The sequence below is a fragment of the Osmerus eperlanus genome, chromosome 23 (genome assembly GCF_963692335.1).
Source record: "Osmerus eperlanus chromosome 23, fOsmEpe2.1, whole genome shotgun sequence".
Lineage (NCBI taxonomy): Eukaryota > Metazoa > Chordata > Actinopteri > Osmeriformes > Osmeridae > Osmerus > Osmerus eperlanus.
The window spans coordinates 9,988,017-10,014,720 of NC_085040.1; the positions used below are offsets into that span (position 1 = coordinate 9,988,017).

The following is a 26,704-nucleotide window of genomic DNA, read 5'->3' on the forward strand; positions in this document are numbered from 1 at the left end:
AGAAACTAATCGCCTGTGTGGCTGCATATCCAGTCCTGTACGATACGTCTCTGTATTTGTACAAAGACATTAATAAAAAGAATGAGGCCAGGCGCAGGTTTGCCGACGTTGTCGGTGCTCCTGGTGTTTTTTTTGTACTTTGTACTCTCGAACAAAGTTATGTTCCAGGGAGTTCCAGCCGGGCTACTACTATAAACCCGGCTGGAACTCCCTGGTCGTATCGACAGATTAGCAGACTTTGAGTACTATAATAAAACGTTTTTACACATGTCAACGCGTATGTCTATTAAACAGTTTTGTATTTTGTATACAAGTTGTATTTTGATCGATGTTGCGAGTACGTAAACCCAAGTCTGCACACTTGGCCATGACAACTACAACAGTGACTTTAGAGAACTACAATTCTACATTAATCTGTTTGATACGCCCCCGCGCGTGGTGAACTGTGGGAAGGCGAGCGATGGCAAGCGATTCGCGTCGCTGCAGTGTAAACGCACTGTAAGTCGCTCTGGATAAGAGCGTCTGCTAAATGACTAAATGTAAATGTAATAAACAATTCAAACAAAAATAAAAATCCCAATAAGATCTCTGTTCAAGAGAGAAAACAACTTTAAACATGCATCTTAAAAGTAACATATACATTTGGTTCACTCCTGGTCTATATAAAACCATACACTCTGTTAACAGATCCTTTCCCCAGGTCAAGAGTATGGGCCGTATTCTCTGTTAACAGATCCTTTGCCTCAGATCAAGAATACAGATTGTTTTACATATTTAAATTATTATTATTTTAATTCTACACTGTTTTGTTTGGCTTGACGTAGCGTCCATTATCTGGGTCGTAGGTAGCTTACTTGAGAGAGGTGGCCAGGCGCCTTCCAGCGAGGGGGCCGAGCTTCAGCTCTCAGGCGACACGCTCCCCCAGTCTCGAACAGAGAAGACTGCTGATTTTCTTACGATTTCAAAGCCTAATTTAACATACTTGTCGGTGTTTTTTTTCATTCGAATTTGGATGGGTAGTTAATAACACATTATTCTGTGGTGTGGTGAACTTGAAACTCGTTTTTAATTCCACTTTACAGGATCTTTAACCCTTGTGTTATCTTCGGGTCATTGTGACCCATCAGTCAATAGGTGCGTTCGACATGACCTGACTTCATGCAGCGCTGCAGCCGGCTGCAGGCGGCTGATTTGAAACAGTGAATTCTGGTTAGACTTTTTGTCCGACTTGAGACGGCGTCGAGGCTAGGCCACTGTGGTAGCCATCAAAGTACCGTGAGATCGATTCAAGAACTGCCGGCTGTGTAGCGGAGCGCATTTTCTCAAGAGCAACTGCACGGGTTCAAATGACGACACAGCTATTTCATGATTGGCCAGACTCACACACGACAACTTTGACGCGTGTTTTGTAATTATTCCGACACCTTCAGTTTCGCCAACGCTCAAATCCGGACCAAACAGTTTAATTGAATTAAAAATGTGTTGAAGAAAGGGTTTTAGTCCGCCTCTTCACTAACGGAAAGACTAAGTTTAATTATAAATAAAGTAAAGTAAGCAAACAGCGCTTGATCGGCCATGACTGACGTCAACGCAGCAAACCACGAGAAGCTGGAATGTCCGACTTTACAGAGCCGTTTTCAACTCCTCCCCGACTGCAAGCGGCTACTCTTGCCGGTCGTTTCATGCAGCCGCAGACCATGTCGAATGCACCTATTGTGACCCACCGTCGTATTGCCACAACGTTATCGCATACAAAAACAAAGTGAACCATTTTCTTTTAACCGTCGGGCTGTCTCAGACCCCCCACATCGCAAAGGTTAAAAGAAAATGATTTTTATTTGTTTTTGTATTGGGTAAAGTTGTCGCAACAACGATGGGTCGTTGTGAACCTTCGGGTCATGTGACCCGAAGGCAGCACGAGTGGACAGGCTCTCCGTAGAAGGGCTCCGGCACAAGGCTTGCCAACTATCAACACAAATATGGCGTCTGTTCGCATGAACTCGTATGAACAGTTCGCTGCAAGTTTAGTCTAAGTGTGCTGGGAGCACACTTCCTGGTAAATATTATCGTCTAATCAGCTACTTTATGCTTTAGTCATTACAGGAAAAAAAAAGAATATATTGGAAACTAACGGATTAACTTGGGGAAAGAAATCCAAAAGTTGCCTGTATGTCAGTAGCAGTATCGTCTGTACAAGTGAGCTGGTAAGTCAGTGTTGCTATTATAGTTCGCTACTCTAGCTAGGGTAACTTTGACATTAGCTAGAGAGCAGGACCAAACTAGTATACCATGAGTGTAGATGTTTGATAATTTACCAATAGCATTGATAAGACTCAGCAGGAAAGTGTACCACACTCGATGTACATTACTGTACCTTTTCAGGACTTGTATGCATAAGCTAGTGCTAGCTAGCCACCGAGGATAACAACTTTGTCTCCATAATTAGCTACAGTAGAGCTACTGGTTGCTATCTTGAATGTTTTATCTTTCGGAAATGTTAATGTAAAGAGAGAACATTTAAAAAGGCCCACGTTTTCCCGGGCCTATTTAAAAAGGTTTTAACATAGTGAGTTTAAAGTGTTGAGAAGTCGATGTTGACCTCATTCAGAAGCTGCCTGATGCAACAGTTGATACCCCCACCTCAAGGAGTTTATTAACGTTACGTGCAAAGAAACTGCAGGTGCTTGGGAATAGGTGTGTTAACTAGGTATGTCAGCCATTTAAGATAGCCTACTTAGTGGTGGTTGCGTATTTTGGTCAAAATAACGTAAAATAACTGAATCTCAACACGAGCTTCCACCTTAAAGGGGCGATTGATTGCAAAACCGATTTTACCTTGTCATAGTTGAAAAATGACAGTTTGGTGTGTAAAGTAGACATACAGTGAACCTCAAAGTCCATTGAAACCTCTTTCGTATCAATATTTCACTTTTTGAAACTGCAACTTGCAAACGCTAGCTGTGAAAGTTTGTCACGCCCCAAAATTTACATTTACCCGACCTCTGGTTTTCTGGTCCAGGAACATAAACGGAGGTCGCGTAGATCTCCGACACTTTTTTACCTAGCTGCGCGCTGCTCTGTACTTCCACAGGAATTACAAATAAGAAAGTTAATAAGTTTTCAAGATATTGACAATGGAGCACGTAAATGCAGTGTTCCAGGCTGTACCGGGAACCCTGACACTTTTCACCTTCCCAAAGAATGAGACACTAGACAGGCATGGCTGATGTTTATCTATGGTAATATCCCTATTAAGTACGACGCTGAAGTATTAATTTGCTCGGACCATGTCACCGAGGAGAGTTTTGAAAACCTGGTACAATGTAAAGCAGCATTTGCTATGAAGCTGTTGCTGAAAAGAGGTGCTGTTCCGACCTTAGGTTCATCACAACCGCAAGCTGTATGATGTTGTCGCCATAGAAAAAGAGAGTTGCCACACTTCCATAGACTCCCATTGTTATCGAGGAATGCGGAATTAAAGCGTGTCACATGCAACCTGTAGTTCCAAACATTGCATTTTCCACCGTTCAACCCCATTCATTTTCAGTGTCTCCGAAGCAAGTTAGCTGGTAAATTGATGAAAATCCTTAATTGTTTTCATATTTTTACCACCACATATCAATTGTTATTAGTAGTATTTCATATAGCTAGCTTTAGATAAAGTTTATCGTAAGATTATAGCTTGTTTGATTCGAAATGCAGTTAGAGCTAGACTGTAGGTCTAGCTAGTATCTAACATAAGCAACACTTTTACTGAAGCTAGCTAGAGAGCACGTGTATCATAACCAGAAGTCAGTTGGCTTATAGTCTGTCAAATTAGTTCTAATTATTGGTGTTCGTTGGCATATAAAGTAAGTCTTCTATATATAGCTCTTATTAGCCTAGTTAGTAGAGCTAGCAACAATGAATTGCAAATTAAGTGGTCAGAAGCAAGTTAGCTGGTAAATTCACGAACATCCTGCATTTTTTCATATTTCGACCACCACATATCAATTGTTATTAGTAGTATTTTATATAGCCAGCTTTAGTTAAAGTTTATCGTAAGCTTGTTAGATTCTAAATGCAGTTGGAGCTAGACTGTAGGTCTACGTAAGCAACACTTTTACTCTAGCTAGCTGTACATGTATCATAGCCAGAAGATCACCGGATCACTACAAACAAAAGGAGTGGAAGAACACAGGACATATTGTACAATAAAATGTTTTATTGAATGCAGTTGGTTGCCTTGTTTATTCTGTTCTATTTACCAAACTCCTTTCTTGTCTTAAATTGAGCAGTTGCTGGTGATAATGGTTAGATTCAACTTGCATCAAGTACAACAAATATAAGTGTTGTTAATGTGGTAGGCTAAATTGTAAGTGGGCTGATGAATAAAAAAACGTTTAACAAGACCCATTTACTTCACCCGTCTAAGGTTAAACGTTAAGTGGAACAATATAGTCCTCATTAGGCTACTGTTTGGTATGTACAGTATGGTACAGTACAGTTTGTACAGTAGAGCTAGCATAGCCATTTCTAGCTCTGCTTCACAATATTGCGTTATGTATAAGTTCATGTAATACATACATGTTAATAAAGTATCAGACATACATGATACAACACACCAGTAACTAATTGACATTATGTGTTAATATACCGAAAATGTCCGTGAATCGAGATGGTGCTGCTGTCTGTCCCGCCGAAAACCATTCAAACAGGTTGACAGTAGTGGGGGTTTTGTTTAACTACAGGGAGCTACCGGAACCACGTGACAAAAAAGCTCTAGCTTTTTTCCTGTGTTTCACTGGCAGTGAGTGTTCACAATGTTGTATTTCACTCCATTCTACACCAAACACATCAGGGAGGACTGCCTTTTGTAGATAGCCAGAATATCGGATTTCTTTAACCGAGCCTGTTTCATTCATGATTTGCCTGAGAAAGCGACTTCCGTTGGCCAGCTTCATTGAAAACCATTCAAACCGGTTGACAGCAGTGGGGTTTTTTGGAACTACAGCGAGCTACATGAACCACGTGATCACGTGTCGGCGAGATCAAAGCGTGTCGCAACTCTCTTTTTCTATGGATCTGGTTGTCGCTAACAGTTATTGCTGGAATGCTGCTTCAGCATTCCAAGTATTGTTCTTTGAATCTTTATTCAAGCATCTTCTTCTTCTATTTCTTCCAAAACACCTTTCAGCGCCTTCAAATCTTCAGCTATTAAAACCGTTCAGCTATCAAAAAATTCAGCAGTTTCAGGCCATTGGTGCTATGACTTTTCAGCTTTGTACCTCTTATGCTTGAATTAATATAAATCAATATTCATAATATTTTTAACATGGGTTTCCAATGGAGTTTTCTTTCAAATCCTCTCAAACTTCTTTAAACTTCTTCAACTTCCAAATCCTTCTTCTTCCTCAATCTTTCAGCTAGAGCCACCATTTAAACTTTAAAATGTTGACAAAACCCTAAACTATTTTTAAATAATTCAGCTTTTTGATATCTATTCAACTTTTTTCAATATCACTGATTATGTTTCATGACTTTTTCAAGCCGTTTCTGAGATTTACATGGGTGTTTACGTGAAACCCTAGAGTGCAGACTGAAACGCTTAGAGTGGAGGGCAACTTCGGATGTCGTTGAAAAAATATTTCTAGTTTGCCAGCATTGCCACAATTTTCGCTCTTCATGCTTCGTTTTTGGATCAATAGATAGCTAATTTTGTGCTGGTCGTAGACAGTTGTCTGTTGAATCCAACAGACGTACACATTTGTTCAGAGCCCCACGAAAGCGAGACAAAGTCCAACTCTCGCCCCATAGAGACCAATGCAAATCTGGTGACAAAATCGTCAGAGAAAGCAAGAAGGAACAAGATTTTGAAACTGCCGGTAGAGTAGGGGTGGGCGGTATACCGGTATGAACGCGAATACCGGTATTGCGTTGTGCCATGATATGGATTTTGCCATATCATGGATATCACGATATATTAATAAATGTATTAAGTTAAGTGTTTCTGTTTGGTATAAAATATAAGTCTAGTGATAGTTCTCACCGGTTATCCGACATCGACCAACAAACAGTAGCCTATAGGCTCTGTAATTTGTGTCGTCGAATTGTGCTATCCAAAGGTGGAAACACTATCTTTTTCACTACCTCAAAGCCATGCATGTGCGCGAATATGAACAATCTACCAGAATGCATTTGACAAATCCAATGCCAGGTTGGTTAGAATCGTGAAATGTTTATTGTAGCCATTCAGCTAGGGTGACCAGACGTCCTCTTTTAACCGGACATGTCCTCTTTTCGAGACCTAAAAAATGCGTCGGGCAGGGATTCCAAAACTGTCCGGGATTTTGCCTCGTCAGATATTTGTGTTTCTCTGGGTCTTTCACAAACTATTACGCCCTTATAAGTTTTGGAAAGGGTATCTCCCTTACGTTCCACCTTCTTGCGCGAGCTCTGACTGTAGAGAGAAATGTCATTTTGATCAGATAGTGCGGCATGCATTACATGACCAGCCCCCCCCCCCCCCCCCCCCCGGTGACGCGACGAAGTGTCCTCTTCAGCCATGTAATAATTGTTTATAGCTCGAGCTAACTCACAACAAATATTTTACAGAGTTTTCTTGCGATCCCATAAACGTAGGCTACTGTTGAACGCGTAGGCTACTGAGAAGTCGGTCTGCATGGCAATTAAACATTGCAACATTTGGAAAATTCAACTCATGCGACACACCGGAGTTACCCAATCCAAATCCGTTCGAGTGCGGTAGATTAGCTGCTGCGGTGCGGTGTGGATTGTCATGACATTTTAAGAATAACTAATATATCATGATATATACCGTTTCCGTCAGTGCTTACGAATTATACCGTGATAAACATTTTAGGCCATACCGCCCAGCCCTACGGTAGAGTCGTATTTCTGACCGCACAGAAATATAAAGGACATCTCTGGTTTCGGCAGAGTCTTGGGTCTCGGAAAATATCCTTATTTTTTGGATTGGACGTATAGTTTTGCGTCTAGGTTAACTTGTTTGAGGTGTGGATTCTAGCTACATTAGTTATTCTCTCTGCTCAGCTTGTTAGCGATCACAGCTGCTCCATCGCCCTGGCAACCAAACAAACACGCACCAGGAAAGCAGAAGGAACAAGTTTTTGAAACTGCAGGTAGAGTCGTATTTCTGACTGCACAGACATATAAAGAATATCTCTGGTTTCGGCAGAGTCTTGGGTCTCGGAAAATATCCTTATTTTTGGGATTGGACGTACAGTTTTGCGTCCAGGTTAACTTGTTTGAGGTGTGGATTCTAGCTACATTTCTGTTATTCTCTGCCCTCAGCGCGTTAGCAATCATAGCTACACCATCACTGTGGCAACGACAGACACGCACCATTCAGTCTCTCACACAGGTGATTGGTGCGTTTACTTGACCATGAGAAACCCGATTACTAGCAATTGTCGGTTTATGCCAATAATACGATTACTCCGTTTACATGTGTAATTAGTTATGCGATTACTCAATAAACGCGTCTACATGATTCTTTTTATTAATCGTTGTATGCTCCACGGACAACTTGCACCATCATCCTTCTGCAACAGTGTCGCCGTTACTTCCTGTATCGGCCCTACTGCTGTATGTTTCATTCCATCAACACATTGAATCCTACTAAGAAAGCCGAGTAAACGCACTCAATGATAGGCTACAGCTATTACTACCCCAACTATAATTTCAGCTGTTAAAACTATAATATTCTTGTTATGACTAGCTAGCCTACTTCTTCTGTTTAACAGTTCAGCTTTCAGCTGCTCCCGCATTGTAGGCTATTTAAGCTCTTAGCTTTGTTAGATGATGCAGTTCAGCTTCCACACTCCCTCTTTTGTGTGAATCACACATTTTCTAAATTAATTTCAGCTTGCGGGTATTTTCTCATTTCTGTATTTTCAGCCATTTAAAAAAAATAATTTCAGATTTCAGCATTCCAACGCATTTTCAGCAGGAAATGCCTTTTCTAGTTAGCAATGCTAACGTATCCTGCCTGTATCTAGCATCGGTAGAATGTGTGATGATTTAGTTTATTGGCAATGGGGCTAACGTTATTTCTTGTTCCTGACTGTGTTTCATTCAAATAAATAACCTGTGTTGTCATGTAAATCTACAATTCAAGATGCATGTTTGTCCAGATCTATTTTTCAGCAAGATAGCTAGAGCTAACTGAAGCTTAGCTGAGTTGAATCACGATAGTTTGTGTGCTAAGCTGTAGTGCTAACGTTACCCACCTAAGTCGATCCTGTTTGCTTTGACAACAGAAGTGAAAACAACTAACGTAATCATTGGGTGTGCTTTGCCTTTGGCAAGGGCACAACCTTTGTTCTCTCACATATATATTTATTATTGTGAGAATGCTGTTGGCCTTTAACTAGTCCTGCATACTTTCACTGATTCCTACAATTTTTGTATCATAACGTTCAGCTCCTTCAGGAGATGTTGGCTATGACTTTTGGTATTTCTCACTTTTATACTTTTTAAGACATTAAGGTTTTTGTGCAAATTATTCTCCCATTAAAAGTAATGGCAAATCCTTTCAAATCATTAAAAAGCTTCCTCCTCTTTCAAACGTAACTACTTCAGCATACTTTCAGCTAGAGACACCATTCAACCTTTAAAATGTTCACAAGACATTCAGCTATTCCCAAATGATTCAGCTTTTTCAAATATTCAGCCAATTTTCAATTGACAGTTTGAAATACATTAAAATGTTTGCTCCTTCTTGATTTTTATGAATGAGCAGCAAGCAGAGTGGCACACTCTGCTGCCTGCTCTTTTTCTGATATTCAACTAAATTGTCAAACAAATTCCTTCTTTCACATAGTTTAACTTACAGAAACAAGTTATACCTTAAACTGTAGGAAAAATTGTCCTCTTTCAGCCAATGTGACTACTAAAGAGCTCACATTTACAGATTTTCAGCTATGAGCCTTGAAGCGAGAGCAGCCTTTCAAATTCTCTCACTAACTTCAATGGAGAGGTGGGTAAAATCCGTCAGAGAAAGCAAGAAGGAAGACGATTTCGAAACTGCTGGTAGAGACATATTTCTGACCGCACAGACATATAATGGACATCTCTAGTTTCTTGGGTCTCGGAAAATATCCTAATTTTATTGATTGTACGTGTAGTTTTGCGTCTAGGTCAACTTGTTTGAGGTGTGGATGCTAGGTAAATGTTCGTTTTTCTCTCTGCCTAGCTCGTTAGCCATCACAGCTGCGCCATCACCGTGGCAACCAAACAGACACGCACCATGAACGTTTTTGAAACTGCCAAAGGAGTTGTATTTCTGACCGCACAGACACATAAAGGATATCTATGGTTTCGGCAGAGTCTTGGAATGAAATATACGTAATTATGTGGGCAATGTAGAACAGCGGACAGATTCGATATTTGATCTTTTGTTAGTTATGGCCATTCTAGTGACGCTACTGTCATCATGGTTGCTAATAGAATGGCGAAACCAGGTCACATACGGTCTAATAAATAACATTCATTACCTAGCTACAAACAAATGCTTCGTAACTGAAGAGTATTTACTTTTTATTGGCGATATTGACAACAGAGGTTAAGGAACTTTAATCAAAAGATGGTCTCCGTTTTCAATTTGAAGCAGTAGATCTAGCTTATGTAGGAAATTTTCCATTGCATCCTCTCTCTAGCTTCACGCCTTCGGTTATTATTCAAGCCTACGGTCTGTAAAAATACCACTTTGACACACTTGCAAGAAATGATCCGCTGGTTAGATGTAGCATGATCTTATTATTTAAGTATAAAAAACTCACCTGGGACAACGACAACATTGGCAACCCTGCACTATGAATTATTATTTTGATGTCATCTTAAATTAAGTGTCTGAACAGGACTGGGTGTGCAGGCACACATGATTAGTTTCTCCTCCGTCTTGAACCTGAAACCTAGATTCTAGGTTAGAAATGTTGCCAGTCTGTTGCCAATGACCAACGGTCGCTACGTTTTTCCAGCAAGTTCAAGTCATTCCAGTGTTGTCCTTTTACCTTCAAATTCGTTCAACCCAGACTTCAGCAACTGGTGTTCTGCTAAATCTTCACATTTTCCTGCAGCTCATCTTTCTGAATTTTTGCCCTTATTGTTTTGCATTTTTCTTCTTCTTTTCTTCTCTTTTCTTCTGTTTTCTGCCTTCATCTTGCTCCAGATCCTTTCAAAAATACCTTTCACAGCAGTACCTTCCAACTGCCAGTACTTCTGCATTTTTCTTCTATTTTCTGTACTTTTCTGCCTTCATCTTGCTGCAGGTCCTTTCTAACATACATTTCAGGCCTTTTGAAACTACAGCAAATAATTTTCTGCAAAATTTTCAAATTCTTCAGAATTATTTATCTTTTTGCATTTTTCTTCTCTTTTCTGTAGTTTTATACCTTCGTCCAACTCCAGCCCCTTTCAAAAATACCTTTCGGGCGCTTTGAAGCTTCAGCTTATAACTTTCTACTAAATTTGCACTATTTTCAGCTTTTTTAGCATGGTCAGCTATCCCCATTCAGGTTTTCAGCATTCTCACTGCTGTTTCGCAGGAACAGCTTTTTCTAGTTATTATTTATTTGTGCCCCCCTAAGTCTCAGTCAATATTTGGACTACATAGACAACCTAGGTGTCAAAAGTTTCGTTTTGGTAGCGATTGAGTTGCTTGTATTTGTATTTACCCTCCGTTGCATGGTTTAGGCTCAAGTTAAGTTTTTGTGGCGAAAAGTGAAGCTAACGGTGGCTAATTTGCTAGCCACAGTCACTGACGTTACTAACGTCACTACGTCACGAAAACACGCGTGACTTACTGTAGCAGAACATTCGTTTCGCATCTGTTAACTTGGGGGATAGCTAGGCTAACTATAGCTTTACTGCAAGGCAGCTGCAGAAACGCCACAAGCAAAGAGGCCAGGGTGATAACTATTTACTCATTTTACTTTGTGATGTGAAACACAATTGTGAAATGTAATGTAAAATATTAGCTGATATTATTAAGGAAGTATGCCCACATCTACTATCGGAAACGGTAGTCTACTATTTCACTGAAGCATTAGCATCATGACATTAGCCTCTGTTGCCCAGGCAACACATACCACAGTGGTCTATGATGCATCTGTTTTCAATCCTTAAGATAAACATTCCTCACAAATAAATTTTCGTTGTAGGATTTATTATGACATTACATTACAAGTAAACGATTTGTTGGTGAAATTATCATTACCTGTGGTTTCAAACCAGTGTTTCTCACTGCAACGCTGTAGCCTACGCGAGACACACTACAAAAACATCTACACAGCTGTTTAGGAAGTCAAACGGCGACAACATGTTTGGCACTCCCCTTACTTAAATCAAAAGTCTTTCAATAGGTTAAACTATCTGACTACTAACCTGAACTTCATTGCCACAGCCTAAACTTTGTCAATCTGTTCATGAAAATAATTAATTTCAGCCTAAACCGTACAACGGAACATTAAATCCAATTCAACCAACGCAATAGCTACCTAGACGAACACAGCAGTAGTCTAGTACTGTAGTAGTACAATTTACCGGGGCAGCTTTCAAAAAAATATGCTTTTAAATCTATGTAATCTTTATAAATACTAGAGGGTACAATTTCTGGGGAAATTGTAGGGTGTGCTTGCTTGCGTCGGTTGCACAGGGGTCCTTTTTTGAATGACATTTTTACAACTGATATTTCTGTATATTTTATATAAAAATGCATACTTATTATTTATAAAGATTACATAGATTTAAAAGCATTTTTTTTTACTGCTCATTTACAACTGAAAATACGAGTGAAGTGTAGAATGAAATAGATGTCTTCTCATTTCCCCTGCAAGAGGCAGCCTCATCGCTGAATCAAAACGAATACATTTGGCAGACAGTTGTAAAAATAGACCTAATCTCTGACTTAAACGTCCTTTTAAGTTTTTTCCTTCTCGTGATATTTTAAGGAATTTAGTCTACTCATATTGCATTCATTCATGAATAAAGAACCCCCTTTGAAGATTATTCTACGACGTTACCGGCAGTAGAAGATGGAATCGCGATTCAAACAGTACCATCTGCTAACTGAAAATATGCCCCCAAAAACGTAAATAAGCTTGACATTTATTTAGTGGAAAATCGCTTTCATAAAAAGCTCAGTGGTAGCGATCATTGTCAGTAACAACGCCAAGTGCGATATAGCCCTGTGTGGAGAAGCTGCCCCGGTAAATTGTACTACTACTACGGTACAGTACTAGACTACTCCTGTGTTCGTTCGTCTTGGTAGCGATTGCGTTGGTTGAATTGGATTTAACGTTCCGTTGTACGGTTTAGGCTGAAATTAATTATTTTCATGAACAGATTGACAACGTTTAGGCTGTGGCAATGAAGTTCAGGTTAGTAGTTAGATATACTTTTGGTTTAAGTAAGGGGAGTGCCGAACATGTTCTGTCGCCGTTTGACTTCCTACAGCTGTGTAGATGTTTTTGTAGTGTCTCGCGTAGGCTACAGCGTTGCAGTGAGCAACACTGTTTTGAAACCACAGGTAATGATAATTTCACCCACAAATCGTTTACATGTAATGTAATGTCATAATAAATCCTACAACGAAAATGTATTTGTGAGGAATGTTTATTTTAACGATTGAAAACAGAAGCATCATAGACCACTGTAGTATGTGTTGCCCGGGCAACAGAGGCTAATGTCATGATGCTAATACTTCAGTGACATAGTAGACTACTGTTTCCGAAAGTAGATGTACTTCCTTAATAAAATCAGCTTATATTGTACATTACACGTCACAATTGTGTGTCATATCACAATGTAAAATTAGTAAATAGTTATCACCCTGGCCTCTTTGCTTGTGGCGTTTCTGCAGCTGCCTTGCAGTAAAGCAGTTAGCTTAGCTATCTCCCAGAACTTAACGAGCTGCTAAACTAATGTTCTGCTAGAGGTAGTCACGCGAGTTTTCGTGACGTTAGTGACGTAAGTAGCGTCATTGACTGTGGCTAGCAAGTTAGCCACCGCTAGCTTCACTTTTCGCCACAAAAACTTAATTTCCACTTAAACCATGCAACGGAACGTAAATCCCAATAGAATCAACTCAATCGCTACCAAGACGAAACTTTTGACACCTAGGTTGTCTATGTAGGCCAAATATTGACTGAGTTTTAGGGGGGCAAAAAGAATAATAATAATAATAATATATATGTGAGAGAACAAAGGTTGTGCCCTTGCCGAAGGCAAAGCACACCCAAATATAAAATATACAGAAATATCAGTTGTAAAAATTGCATTAAAAAACGGACCCCTGTGCAAGCGACGCAAGCAAGCACACCCTACAATTTCCCCAAAAATTGTATCCTCTCTAGTTTCAAATGATATCTAGTCAATCTGTTGAAAACAGTGTTGTGTAGACACAATAGATTTATTTGTAAGTTTTTATTTCAAATCTCCACCTTCGATGTTTCAGTGTTGGCCGTGTTACGTCTTTGCTCCGCAGCTTCACTCGTTGTAAACCAACCAATCAGCGTGCAGCTCATCTATATATTAATGAGCATACCATAAAAGGAGAAAACCTCTTGTTTTATTCCAGGGCTATTTCACAGGATGCATCAGGGCTCATAGAACAGCACCCGGGCCATTTTCAGCCCAACCAATGTTACATACCCTATTCAGAGACCTTAAGGAACAGTGTGAAATACCCCAAAAACCCAGTCAATCACCCCTTTAAAACCATTCAGTTACCGTTCCATTCATCTGCACCTCAAGTCAACTAATTGATCGTGATACTACTTTTATCTACCTGTTTATTTGCATACTTTGTGCACTGTTTGGAGTCATTTTACTGAATTCTGTAAATCTTTGTGCATAAATTGTTAAATGGTAAATGTTATGAATTGCTTTTTTATCTTAGCAGAACTCAAAACTCTTTACATTTTTGCTTCACATTCACACACACAATCAAACACTGACGGCGACAGAGCTGCCATGCAAGGCCCATCAGGATCAACTTGGGGTTCAGTGTCTTGCTCAAGGACACATGGCCAGGAGTAGGGGTGGACGGTATGAACGCATTGAAATATACCGGTATGAATTTGCCCTACAATATGAATTTTGACTATACTGTGCTAACCGCGGTAGAGCCTTCTAGAAATACGATTTGTCAAAGCCCCATTATCACCAGGCATGGCATAAAATGACCGTACTGAAGTTTAATGCAAACACCGCAATCAATCTACGCAAACATCGCAAGCAATCTTCCGCAATCTACGCAAACATCAAGCTATTTTACACATCCTCATAACGGATGAGTAGGGATGAGTATTGATAAGATTTTAACAATTCCGATTCCTTATCGATTCTCTTATCGATTCTTATTGGGCAAGGGGGGGGAAAAAGAGCACAAACGGGTTTATTTACATTAATTTTCTTTTATATAATTTCTATAATGCTGCACACCATATACAGTATGTATACACATTTACATGTTTCTGTTGCTCTTCTTCTACAGTTCTATTAGCTACGCTAGCTTAGCTATAGAATCTTCAATTTTCAGCCAAGGTCAAATCATATAATATGACAGTGTCAAACATCGGCCATTCTGTTAAACAATTAAAATGCTAAGTTTAATAATGGGTTAACACGACAACGCGAACGTTTGCTGATAACACACGCCCTCCGATAATTAACGTGAAGTGATCAATAATGGGAGAAAAATGCCGGAGCTAAAATGTATTCTTTAAACGACAGAAGATAACTTGATCGACTACACGCAATAAAGTCAAATTGCTTCACACAGTAACAAGTGGTTGTGATCACTTTTGAGGAGTTTAGCTTTACCTTGGATAGTTAGGCTAGAGATGAAGCGCAAACGTTAGCTGCGCTGCTGCATGCATCGAACACATGACATTCCAGTAACTTCATTCCATGCTGTGTGTTCAAATGCTTCTTCATATTTGTTGTATTTCCTCCCTTCGACAAAATAGACTTTTTTACATGCGTTACAAGTGGCGTTGTTGTCATTTTGTCGTGTGAAATACAACCAAACTTTAGAACTCTTCTGCCTACTTGCCATGTTTGCTGCAGTCAGAATAAACTATAAAAGTTAGCGCATGCGCAACGGCACAGAGAACCGTTAGCAGAATCGTTAAAGAATTTGGCTGACGATTCCAAGGAATCGATTCACTGGGAACCGGTTCTCGATACCCATCCCTACTCATAACCAGTCTATTGCACAGATGGAAGAGAGTCATGCTTCGGGCAAAATGTTGCCTTCCATTCATTTTCAATGGAGGTCACGTGACAGGCCCTGCAAGGTAGTATGAGATAGCTGGCAACGCTAGCCAGGAGAACAGGCTGCCTAGCAAGAGAAGAAAACCCTATTTCATGTGTTTTATTAGGGCATTTGTGGACGATCAATGTTAGTATGTTGCTAGTTGAAACGAAACTAGATAGCACAGCAATTTATGAAAGGAAGTAAATTATATTCCCAGAACCACACAGAGCCGCTCGCAAGGAGTAGGCTAATTCACATGAATTTAGTCGCTGCCAGTGGATCGGCAGCCCTAGTGTACTAAGCGACAGGCAATCAGGTGAAGATAACGAGGGCAACGCTGCACAATCTTCAGTCGCAGATTAATTGTACTGAGGCGACAAGAAGCGAATTGCCTGTGTGTGCGAAAACAGCTATATCTCGCGCATCAGTTTTTCTGAAATTGTGTATTTAGTCATTCTTTTAGGGGGGGCGGGTGGTCGTCCAAAACAGTGGGAGGGAAAACACTGTTCTGAAGACCAATTTACCTTGATTAGAATAAAAAGTAGCTTCATGCAAAAGTTAACTGGTTCAATATTGATAATTTTTCCTTCTGTATTGAAGATAAAAAAAAAAAAAGGTTCATCATACATTAATCATATAGCTACAGATGTTATTGTTGCTGTATATTTAGGCAATTGATATGTTATTGTTGCATTTTTTTTCTTTTCACTCTGCTTGTTAAATTACATGTGGTTACTTAGAGATGTGGCTATACAGATAGTTCCTTGACTCGACCACCAAAGTACCCTGTGCACTTTTGAACCATAATTTTCAATGAATTTATTTGCATGTTGCTTTGGATAAAAGATTTACAGACACTGTTAATGCATTCTCACTTTTTCACAGGCAGTGAAAGCCATGATTGAAGACAAGGGTCACCATGTGACTGACTACTTTGTGGTGGCTGGGCTAACGGACAAATCCACACCCCTGGAACAGGACCTGTCAGACACAAAGTCTGGCGGAACCAAAGCTCCAATTACAGACCTAGCAGTCATTAACAAGTCAGCTGGTGAGACAGTGCCAGAAGGGTTCACCTGCATTGATAGCACCTACAGTGGGCAGCAAGCCAACCTCAACCATGGAAGCCTCAAAAGCCCGGATCTATTCTTATGCTACAAGAGGGGCCGTGGGAAGCCACCACTTATTGATATTGGGTAAGCATGTTGTTTCTGAGTTATTGTTTTGGGGCAGTCCAATTGTTTTCGATTGTCACACTATTGTTTTGATTTGTTTTATTATTATTCTGCCATGGGAGTCTAAGGCCATAGAATTGTATGGTAAAAAGTATTTATATTTGGCACACTCATTGGGGACAGTCTCCTGATCCTTTTCACCAAGTTCCATGTCTTCACTTGAGCCCTCTAGTGCCACTAATGGTTCAAAGTTGGAGGTGCGTTAATGCATGTAATTTTTGAATGAAGTATCATTGGATTCCTTGGATCAAGACGATTTGATTGCACCCTATGACGTTGTTTTTCCGCCATTTTTAATTTTCCGAAAAACTACAAGATTGGCAGTGTTTCCTCTAGGATTATTTTTGCCGTGGGGGCATGTCTGTCCGAAACAATGCCAATGCCAATTAATAATTGACGTAACAACTTATTGTAGCCTATGGTCAGTAGCCGAGCCTATCGATTAAGGTAGGCCACTCGGAAGCATACACACTGTCTGCTTCATTTGATCTTGATAGGCTTAGCATTCTGTAGCAAATAATAACAATATACCCACTATTTATTAATTAAAACTACTTCAGCATTATAATGCACCTAAAATACAAACGTGAGCAAGGGCAGCAATTGCTATCGAATCGACATGTGCAATTTTGCTAGCAGGGGAAGAATACAAACAACGACAATCACCAGTTAACTTAAATTTGCAAGAACTATAGACTAATACAATAACAGGCTTAAATGAACTGACAACATAAGTTACGACTTACAGTTTTCAAGGACGCACACACGCAATCTCAACTGCGCTGTGAAGCGCGTGTCCGTGCTATTCTCCGATATGCACTCTAACAATCACTGCTGATAGATGGCCTAAAATTTTGTACAGCCCTATTTCTGATACCGTGTTGGCAGAAATTTAGACATTCAACATAGCGGAAACACTGATTGGTCTTTTCTGATGTGGCATACCAAGTCGAAAGAGATATAAGATAAAATATTTCAATATGTCCTCCTAGGCCGTTGCTCTGATTTTCACGAAAATCTAATCAGATCATCTTCAGAGCACCCGACAAACATTTATGAAATTCTAGTTGACGTGCAAACGATTTTGAAGAGCACGCCAAAGTGGACGTGAGGCTATACCTCGAGGCTATACAGATACGAAACATGGTGCCATCTCAAGCATGACTTGAGGGTACGTGCACAGTTTTGGCACACCGCCACCTACTGGTAAGGAAATGTGACAAAAGGCTTATAACTTCTGAACAGTTTGACCAAAAATCACAAGAATGGTCTGTTCTGATTCTATGTGGCATACAAAGTCAAAGAATAAAGACAAATCCCGTGTCTGCCATTTTGAATTTGGTCGTTCAATTACATATTTAACTCTAGAAGCGGGGTCATTTTGACCCAGTGAAGAGAATAAAAAATAGTATCTTCGCACTCAATCAAATTCCAGGACCTTGCTTTCTTGACTTTTCCTAAATATGTGTGTTTTATCACCCAGTGTTTTCAAATTTTCAAAATCACAACGGGAAAAGATAATTTAAGGCTATTTTACTCCTGTTTACTGTTAAATAGCTGCCAGGTGCACAGTTGGCCATTGTCTTTCCTGCATTCCAAGGCTGCAATTCTCTTCTATCCGCATATGTCGCAAGGGCTCCCGTATGCAGTCTTCTGTTATTCAGACAAAGTTTACAATTCATAGTTTAAAATATATAGTGTATATGTCTAGTTTATGGGTCAATGACGTATAAGGATTTTCAACAGGCCAATTTTAAAATACAATAAATATGATTTTTTAATTGCATTTGTTCAAACATTAACAATGTTGTGTATATATGGATTTATATAAAACAATTATTTAAACTAATTTGAGTGTTTTTTCATGTTCATGAATTGGCCATGACCTTTAAAAATGTCATGTGGTGCGACCGTGAAATATTTAAAGAATTAACATATTTCCGTAACCTATTTACATTTATTTTACAAGTTCTCAGGAATATGAAGTCTGTAGAAATTATCAGTATTTCTTCTGAAATTCTATAGTTGTTGATATTTGTTTTTGTTCTATAACATCACAGTCACCTACCTACATGTAGGTAACATACACATTTTTCCTGTGAATTGCACAAAACTGAAAAATGTCTAAACAATATAATTCCCTTAAGCATACCCCCTTAGAGAGTAATATTTTAGCCTCAGAAATGACATATTGCATTTTCTTTTTAATACAGTTATTGCCATTTCTGGTCGCACCACATGATGTGTGGTCGCACCAAATGATGGGGCAACCATATATTGTCAAAAATCTATAGATTAGGAAGAAATTAGTTGCATGCAAAAATCTAAAACAGATTTGTAATCAAATCTAACAGTTTTTTCAGTGAAAGCAAACATTTCATTTTCATTTCCACAACATACCATTTTCGTTTAAAAAAAATCACAAACCGCTTAAGAGAATAGACCATTCATGGCATTTTGTAAACATTTCATGAAAGATTCAAAGAACAACAAAGATTGTTGGAATGAACTACCCTGGAAATCCAGAGTTCTCACGAGAGCACAATTCGAATTTGCTCAGCGAGTCACTCTGGCAATGAGTAATGATGCTCATTACCCATGCCCTTGGAGCCGAGCTTCACCAATCACATTGGTGTATCTTATAGGCGGGCGGGCCAGAGGCAAGCTAAACAGATGACAACAGCGCTGCGATGTCGAAGTCTGGAATCAGTCAGTAAACATTGGTTGTAGTGTTATCCAATTGTGTGCAGTGATATTTTCAAATGCATGCTTGGTGCCGCCCCTCGATTTGGGCCATTTTCATTACTCATAGCCAGACCCTTAATCTTTCGGATTTGGGTCTGGATCTCCAGGCAAGGTACTCTGCTCTTTGCCTGGCTCCACCCTCCTACGTACTTCCGCTCAATTTTAATTTTCCTTCAATACTCCGTCTGGGTTTGCAGTATATTAGCCGGTTTTCTCCGCCCAAATTTTTGGCGGTCGAATCAGCGAACAGAGGGAGTGGCTGAGAACGATGACGTTGAGTTTGTGTGCTAGTTTGAGTTGGCAACGCTTCCGAATATCCAGAAGTTAAAGCCGGAGCAAGAACAATTTTGGAGTTTTGTTGGTGGCCATGATGTTGTGGCCCTCCTCCCCACAGGGTTCGGGAACATTTTCGATTTTCCAGCTTGCTCCGTTAGTGGTGAAGGAGTTGGCTAAGGCGAACATTAGCTATTGGTTATGGCAGATCCAGAGTGGCTCTGGGCAGATCCAATAGTTTTAATCTTCAACAGAGTACCCGCCTTCAAGAAAGTTAACACTTGTCAATGGGGAGAGCCCAGACTGTACAAATGAAATGTATGGGAGTCTGGTAGGACCAGGCTACTCTGCTCTTGCTGCAGGGTCGGAATTGACGCGTTTATGGATTATAATAATATGTTATTATAATTATGGTTTATATTATTATTATTAATAAAATGTTATTTTTATGTATTTTTCTCATTATATTGTACAAATACTAATCATAAACCATTCTCTGAAATACATCTGAAAAGCTTTAAAATCTTGTTTATAGAATATTAAAATGAAATATAGCTGCAAGCAGCAATGAGGTGGCCAAGCAGTCAAATGACCCATAAAAAATGTTAGACATCCTCAGAAGAGGGTTCGACTACACGCAACAAGTTTGGTGTGAATCCATGAAAGATTTGCTGAGATACGACCCAACTTCCTGTTTGCTGGCTTAACGGCACATTTTGATTGGCCGTACCGGGCAAACGGTTTTGAAAATCCCAAAAACATATGATGGCTTTTGTGAGGCTTGGTCTAAAAATGATCTCTGCCAAATTTGGTGAAGATTGGAAAACATTTTCAGTAATTCAAAATGGCGGCCGCATCAATTCGGCTGTTATCACAAATCTTGTGTCACACACGGGATGTCCCAAGATATCATGAGACAAAGGAATCACTTAATAAAGGCAAACGAATCAACAATTATTGGCCAAAACACATTTTTGCACCCTGCGGCCACGCCCAGTGATCACATGACACCAAATTGTTTGGACATCCTCAGATGAGGGTTCCGAGTCATCATACCAAGTTTGGTGTTGATTTCTCAAGGATTGGCTGAGATATGACCCAACTTCCTGTTTGGTGTCTTTGCTGCCGATTTTGATTGGCTGTACCAGACAAACGGTTTTGAAAATAAAAAATCCTTTCGAAATTTTAGTGAGGGTTGCTATGACGATGATGTGTGCCAATGCTGGGGAAGATTTGACAAAAAGGAGAAGCAAAAAAACGTTTTTCCTTAAAATTCAAAATGGTGGAAAATCTATAACCGGAAATTGACGTCATAGGGTGTGTTGAACTCGTCTTGATCCAGGGAATCCAACAGTACCTAATTTTTGAAAATCGGTCATACGGTTTAAAAGTTACGTGTGTAAACCCAAGTCCAACTTTGACCCGTTGGTGGTGCTAGAGTGCTCGAATGGGAGACATGAAACTTGGTGAAAATAAAGACGGGACTGTCCTCAGAGTGTGCCAAATTTCACAACTTTTTACTATACGGTTCTAGGGGCTGCCATGGGAGTCTATGGCAGCCCAAAATACACCAAAATACCATCATTCTACACCGAGTAGCCTAATATCAAGTTAGCGGTTTACACTAATTATAGCAGAGATACCTATGGAAAAGTTATCTAGTATAATTATAACAAGCACACAGAACTGAGTGATGAACTGCTGGCGGCGGTGGATGGTCCAGGTGCGACCGGAGGATGAACGGCCGGGGGGGCGATGCTCGGTACGGCTCCGCGCTGCAAGAGAAGCCGTGTGTTGGTGAACCCCGTCTGTCTCTGGTCCATGTTAAAACTGTCTGCCGTGAAATGGTCAGTGGCGCAGAGGCGTTTATCCGAAGCTTTCCATGAGCGTGGCTCTTCACAAAATCTATCCACCTATTTTTCCTTTCATTATAAATAGGGAACTTAAATGGCGTTGCAGCGCAGCTGGAGTTCTTGCATCCAGGGAAGATGCAGTTGCGGGTGGTGGGAGACATCCTGAAGCTAGCTAGCTAGCTGATGTAAGCTACAATAACAGTACAGCAGGAGGAGCCATTCAGTGATCTGACGTAGATGGGGCGAAATGACGTAGATAGGGCATTTTTTGGCTCCGCCCATTAAAACTTGATATGAAAACGGAAGAGAAACTGTTCTTCGGTCTAACTTCACATTTCAGTGCGACAAAGTTTTAGTGCTTTGCACATGCTTTCAGGAACTCATTTCACACGTATATAATGTACTTAGAAGCAAAACATGGAATTTACTTTACAGGATCTTTAAGTGGCTTTGCCGCTTCGCGGCTTGGCCACCAATTACTATTTGTATATAAACCATCAAAAGAAAAGAAGAGCACAAAACCTGTTGATATTGGATATATCAGTCTTGGAAGGCATGATTCAATGGTCGCACCACATGATATTTGGTCGCACCACATGATTTTTTTCCAATTCAGTCAAAATTTACAGACACAGCATTGGCCACCTAAATAAAACTAGCTAGTTTCTCGCAGAAGGACACTATGACATTTTCTATCAAAATGTCCATTTGTAAAAATTAATTAAAATGTATTGTCTTTTTGAGGTCATACCACATAAGACTACAAAACACTTGGGAAATTATGTCAAACAGGGCAGAAAATAAATGTTAATACATTATGAGCAAATTTTCAATAAATTACATTTTGCTGAATGATTGAAGGGCTAGACAACAAACGCTCGAATGAAATAATCACAGACAAAGGCACGTTCAACAAGTTGAACGTGTCTTTGGTCCGTGCAACAAGCGCTCTGTGCAACAAGCGCCATCTAGCGATCATTACATGTCAGTAACAACGCCCCAGTCTGTAGAAGGTCAATTTGACCCCTAACAGCACAATAAGTAAGGAAACATGGCTTGGCGCTTATAGTGTTAAATGAATGCATTGGCTTATCATTATGAAACTCGTTATCCGTCTTTGGCACAATGCCGTGAACGCTATCAAAATGTTTTGTAGCCAAATATCATAATGCAATTTCAAAATAAATGTAATCTCTTTTGTTTTTTCGCTTTGCCATACTTGTTTAGCTCCTCATTTAGCCTTTTTTTGCACTTCGCCCCTTAATTGCTGCTTGCAGATAAATTATTCTTTATTGGAGTGCAGTGGATATCAGCTTTTGCAACAGCTTGTAACAATCATTAGGATTCCTCCATTATGCCAGGCCATCTGTCAAAAACTCTGAAATTTGGTACACACACCTAATTTCTTACGAGGAGCAGATAAGCCATAATGTAATCAAGGATCAAGAAGATTAAGGCAATACTTCACTCAAAACGTAATCAAGTACATTTTAAATTACCGTTTACATTTTGAAAACTACTTGAAAAATACAAAATACACAACAAAACTACTCAACACAGTAACGTGAGTAAATGTATTTTGTTACCTTCCACCTCTGCCTATGTGTACAAGATACAAGATTCATGTTCTATCCTGTAGATTTAGGCCAAATCCCAATACTCTGTCTTACCCCTACCCCTTATGCCTAGCCCTTGCAGACAGAGATTTCAATTATAGCTCGCAACATTTTTGGAGCTGTGAACTTAGTTACAAAAATTTAACTATGAACTGAACTAGTTCATGTAGAAAGTGAACTTTCCCAACACTGTTTGTCATTACCTAGCATATTGATTACTTGGTAAACTGAAGCCATGTTCATTTTAATACCAAGTTTATTTGTATACAGTAGACTAACTTTTTACAGCAGTGAGAGTAGGATGTATGTATGTCCACACAAAAGTTGTATTATAAATGTTTGCATGCATGTCTGCGTATGACAAGGTAAATACAGTTAAATTACCCCAAAATGTCCAGTTTATTCCTGTTAATTCCCGTTAATTCCCGTATATTCCCGTTAATTCCTGTGGAAAGTTTCCAACTTTGAATATTCCTGGAATTTTGCAACCCTACATGTTTACTTATTCATTATGATCTAATTTGTTGTCTGTTATCTAAAATGATATGAATTTAGCTTTTAATTTGTGTTGGCTTTTCATACTGAATATTTACTGTTCACTGTTGCCACTAACTTCTTTCGCCTTCATCTCATTGATTTTTTGAATACATGAAGGGTTCTTTATGAAGGCCAGGAGCGACTCATCCAGGGCTGTGAGATCATCCAGGCCACCCCATATGGTCGATGTGCCAATGTCAACAACAGCTCAGCCACCTCACAGCGCATCTTCATCACCTTCCGCCGTGCACCACCTGTCCAGCCCCAGAATTCCCTGGCAGTCACTGACATCTGTGTCATAATTACCAGCAAGGGGGAGACTCCTCCACACACATTCTGCAAAGTCGACAAGAACCTCAACTGTGGAATGGTGAGTGTGATATAGTTGCACACGTAGTCATGAAATTACAGTAAAAAGGATAATGGCAGTTGTTACCATAACAAACTAATAACTAGCAATAATAGGTATTCTATTTTTCAATGGATAACAGCTTTTGCTGTGTCCTTCTGACATGAAGGTAAATGTATTTTTTTTGTTTTTCTTTCCAGTGGGGCTCCAGTGTTTTTCTGTGTTACAAAAAGTCTGTGTCCGCCTCCAACTCTATCAATTACAAAGCTGGTAAGTCAGATAACTTGTTTTCATCCTCTATCTTGGATAGAGTTGGGTACTGAAACCAGGTATCCACAGGACTAAATTGCAACACAGATTTTGTTCACTTAATAAACTCCCTGAGTTGTCGATTTAAATATTGGTGCTCTGAAATGGACATTACACACAACAGAAGCATCCCCTAGTGCCATCGCTAGTTAACATAACACTTGCACTGATGGTTGTGGGTAAAGTATAAGATAACTGTTAAACTAGCTACCTCTAACACGGTTAATATACCTAAAAATGTGGCTCTATTTCACTCTAACGGTGCGTGTCCACTACAGCAAAGTGGGCGGAGCGGAGTGTCGGCTTCCAATTCATTTTAAATGAAGCCGGGCATTAACGCTTGCGTAGTGCCTTCCTTCGTGGGAAGGCGAGCGGAACGTTGCGAGCTGAAATATTCTCAACTTTATGTAAATTAGGAGGATTAAATGCTAGCGTTGGCCAATCGGATTGGTTTCTTGTTTCTTGTAACCTAGCAACCGTTGGTCATGGTAAACATTTTTAGGTTTCACAGTTTAACAATGGAGGACAAACTAATGCAAGGCACCTATTGTTTTTGTTAGATTTATTAGGGGCCAAGCAGCGAAGCTACTAGGGCACCTATTGTTTTTGTTAGTTTTATTATTATTAGGGTTCCGCCGGTAGGAGGAAACCTATTGTTTTTGTTTGTATTCTTATTCTTATTCTTATATTTCTCCATTAAATGGCTCAATAGCTCAAAGTCCTCAACCCGATTTATTCAAATTTGGCCCAATGATACAACAGGTCACTCACTACTCCCAGACGGCTAGTGGCCCATGTACGCCCATAGGTGGCGCTATAAGCCACGCCCAAAGTCTACATGATTTCCCAGGCTGCCCCATTACTCCAAAATGCCTGTAAATTGGTAGACATGCCTTATTTCTCATGGGGAACAAAAAAGCCTCAATAACCCACATTGTCAGACTTATTACATTTATTGTACTGTCCAAATTTGGTACAACCTTCAAAACCATTCTCCCCAGGAACCATAGAGTAATCAACTTGAAATTTGTTACAGATGTGTAGAATACAGGTCTTTATATTGGGTCAAATGGAATAAGAAATGCAATACAAAATGGCTGAATTTGGGTGTATTTATGCAAATGGACACATTGCCTCAATATATTTGTGTCAATAAATCAAATATAATTTTGACTGATGGTTTTTCAAACCTAATTGGGTTCGAGATGACATACCTCTGAAGTGCCATAAGCAATTTCACCTTGGTCTGTCAAAATATGATTGACTTACAGCTGTTTAAACTTTGGCCGAATCTAACAATGCTTGCCACAGGAGATCAGATTACTTTTTTTATACAGTAACTGACCGAAGGAATTGCCAACACTGAGAATAGCTCAATGGGCTGAGACAGTGACTGCAATTTACATTTATGCATTTAGCAGACACTTTTATCCAAAGCGACTTCCAAGAGAGAGCTTTACAAAAGTGCATAGGTCACTGATCATAACAAATCATTCCTAAGTACCATTGTACTCCCGGAAAAGTGCGTCTTAAGCCTTTTCTTGAAGGTGGGGAGACAGTCAATGTCTCTGATGGAGGTGGGGAGTTGATTCCACCATTGGGGGGCCAGACAGGAGAAGATCTTGTGTTGGGACCGGGCGCTCTTGAGCGGTGGGACTAGGGATGGGGACCGTTAATTCTTATCGATATCGATACCATTTTAGAGACTGCTTAACGATCCGAGTCTTTATTGATACCACTATCGATACTTTTCTGGGGTGAGCTTGAGCTAACCACCATCTAAATGAATGAATTTGGCAAATGTTAAATTTAGCACCCACAGCAGCACCCACACAACCCACGCCACACTTCATGTAAACAATATCACTGAACAACATTTATAACTTAAGTAAAACAGATGTCAAATAGAACAAGGGGAACGTGTTGCTCTCAGGAGGAGGCTGGATAAAAGGAGCGCATATTGGGACAATGTATCCTGGCTCTGGCTAAATCTACAGATGTACTATCCACAACCTGGATGAGTAACTAGTATAAATGACTGTGATTGGTTGGTTGACAAAAAGTGACATTGACAAGCCGTCATTGTTCAAGACGTTATGAAAAGTTTAACACGTTTCAACAAAAGGCACCTGATATAGCTAAATGACCAGCTAACCAAACCCAACCCTTCTTTATCTCATCCCTGTTATTGTTCAACAAGATGCTTAAGCAGCCCACAGAGCCATGCTCCCGGTGACTATGTTTTGAATGATCAGCAGCGGGGCGGGGGAGGCTAGTCTTTACTCACACACTGACTGTGCTCGTAAAAAAAAATTCCACGCATCAAATTTTAGGGGCATATGCGAGTGAAATAGTTGCACTGTAGAGCCCTGGCTCTTATTTTTGAGGCTTATTATTGTCAACGATGGATACTTTCTACGAAGTACTGCGCTCACCATGCATACCTGTCTTCGAGAAGCAACGGTGCCAACTCCAGCTGCCGTTGCTGGACAACCCTCCTCCTC

At 39.9% G+C, this 26,704-nt stretch overlaps 1 protein-coding gene across 8 annotated transcripts in view; it reads left to right on the top strand.

Annotated features, from left to right (window-relative positions):
- The first annotated feature begins 1,948 nt into the window (after positions 1–1,948).
- The window catches only part of dennd4c (DENN/MADD domain containing 4C), a 186,961-nt gene continuing 162,205 nt past the window's right edge, over positions 1,949–26,704 (top strand). For 6 of the 8 annotated variants that reach the window (XR_009928275.1, XM_062449582.1, XM_062449581.1 and 3 more), the window contains exons 1-4: positions 1,950–2,204; positions 16,169–16,479; positions 23,660–23,912; positions 24,092–24,161. Coding sequence is in view for 7 of the 8 variants with exons in the window: in XM_062449582.1 (XP_062305566.1) it covers positions 16,181–16,479; positions 23,660–23,912; positions 24,092–24,161 (622 nt within the window). In the remaining variant the exon portion in view is untranslated. Of the gene's footprint in view, positions 2,205–16,168; positions 16,480–23,659; positions 23,913–24,091; positions 24,162–26,704 lie in introns of all 8 variants that reach the window. The other 2 variants (XM_062449584.1, XM_062449583.1) reach the window with 1 other exon arrangement.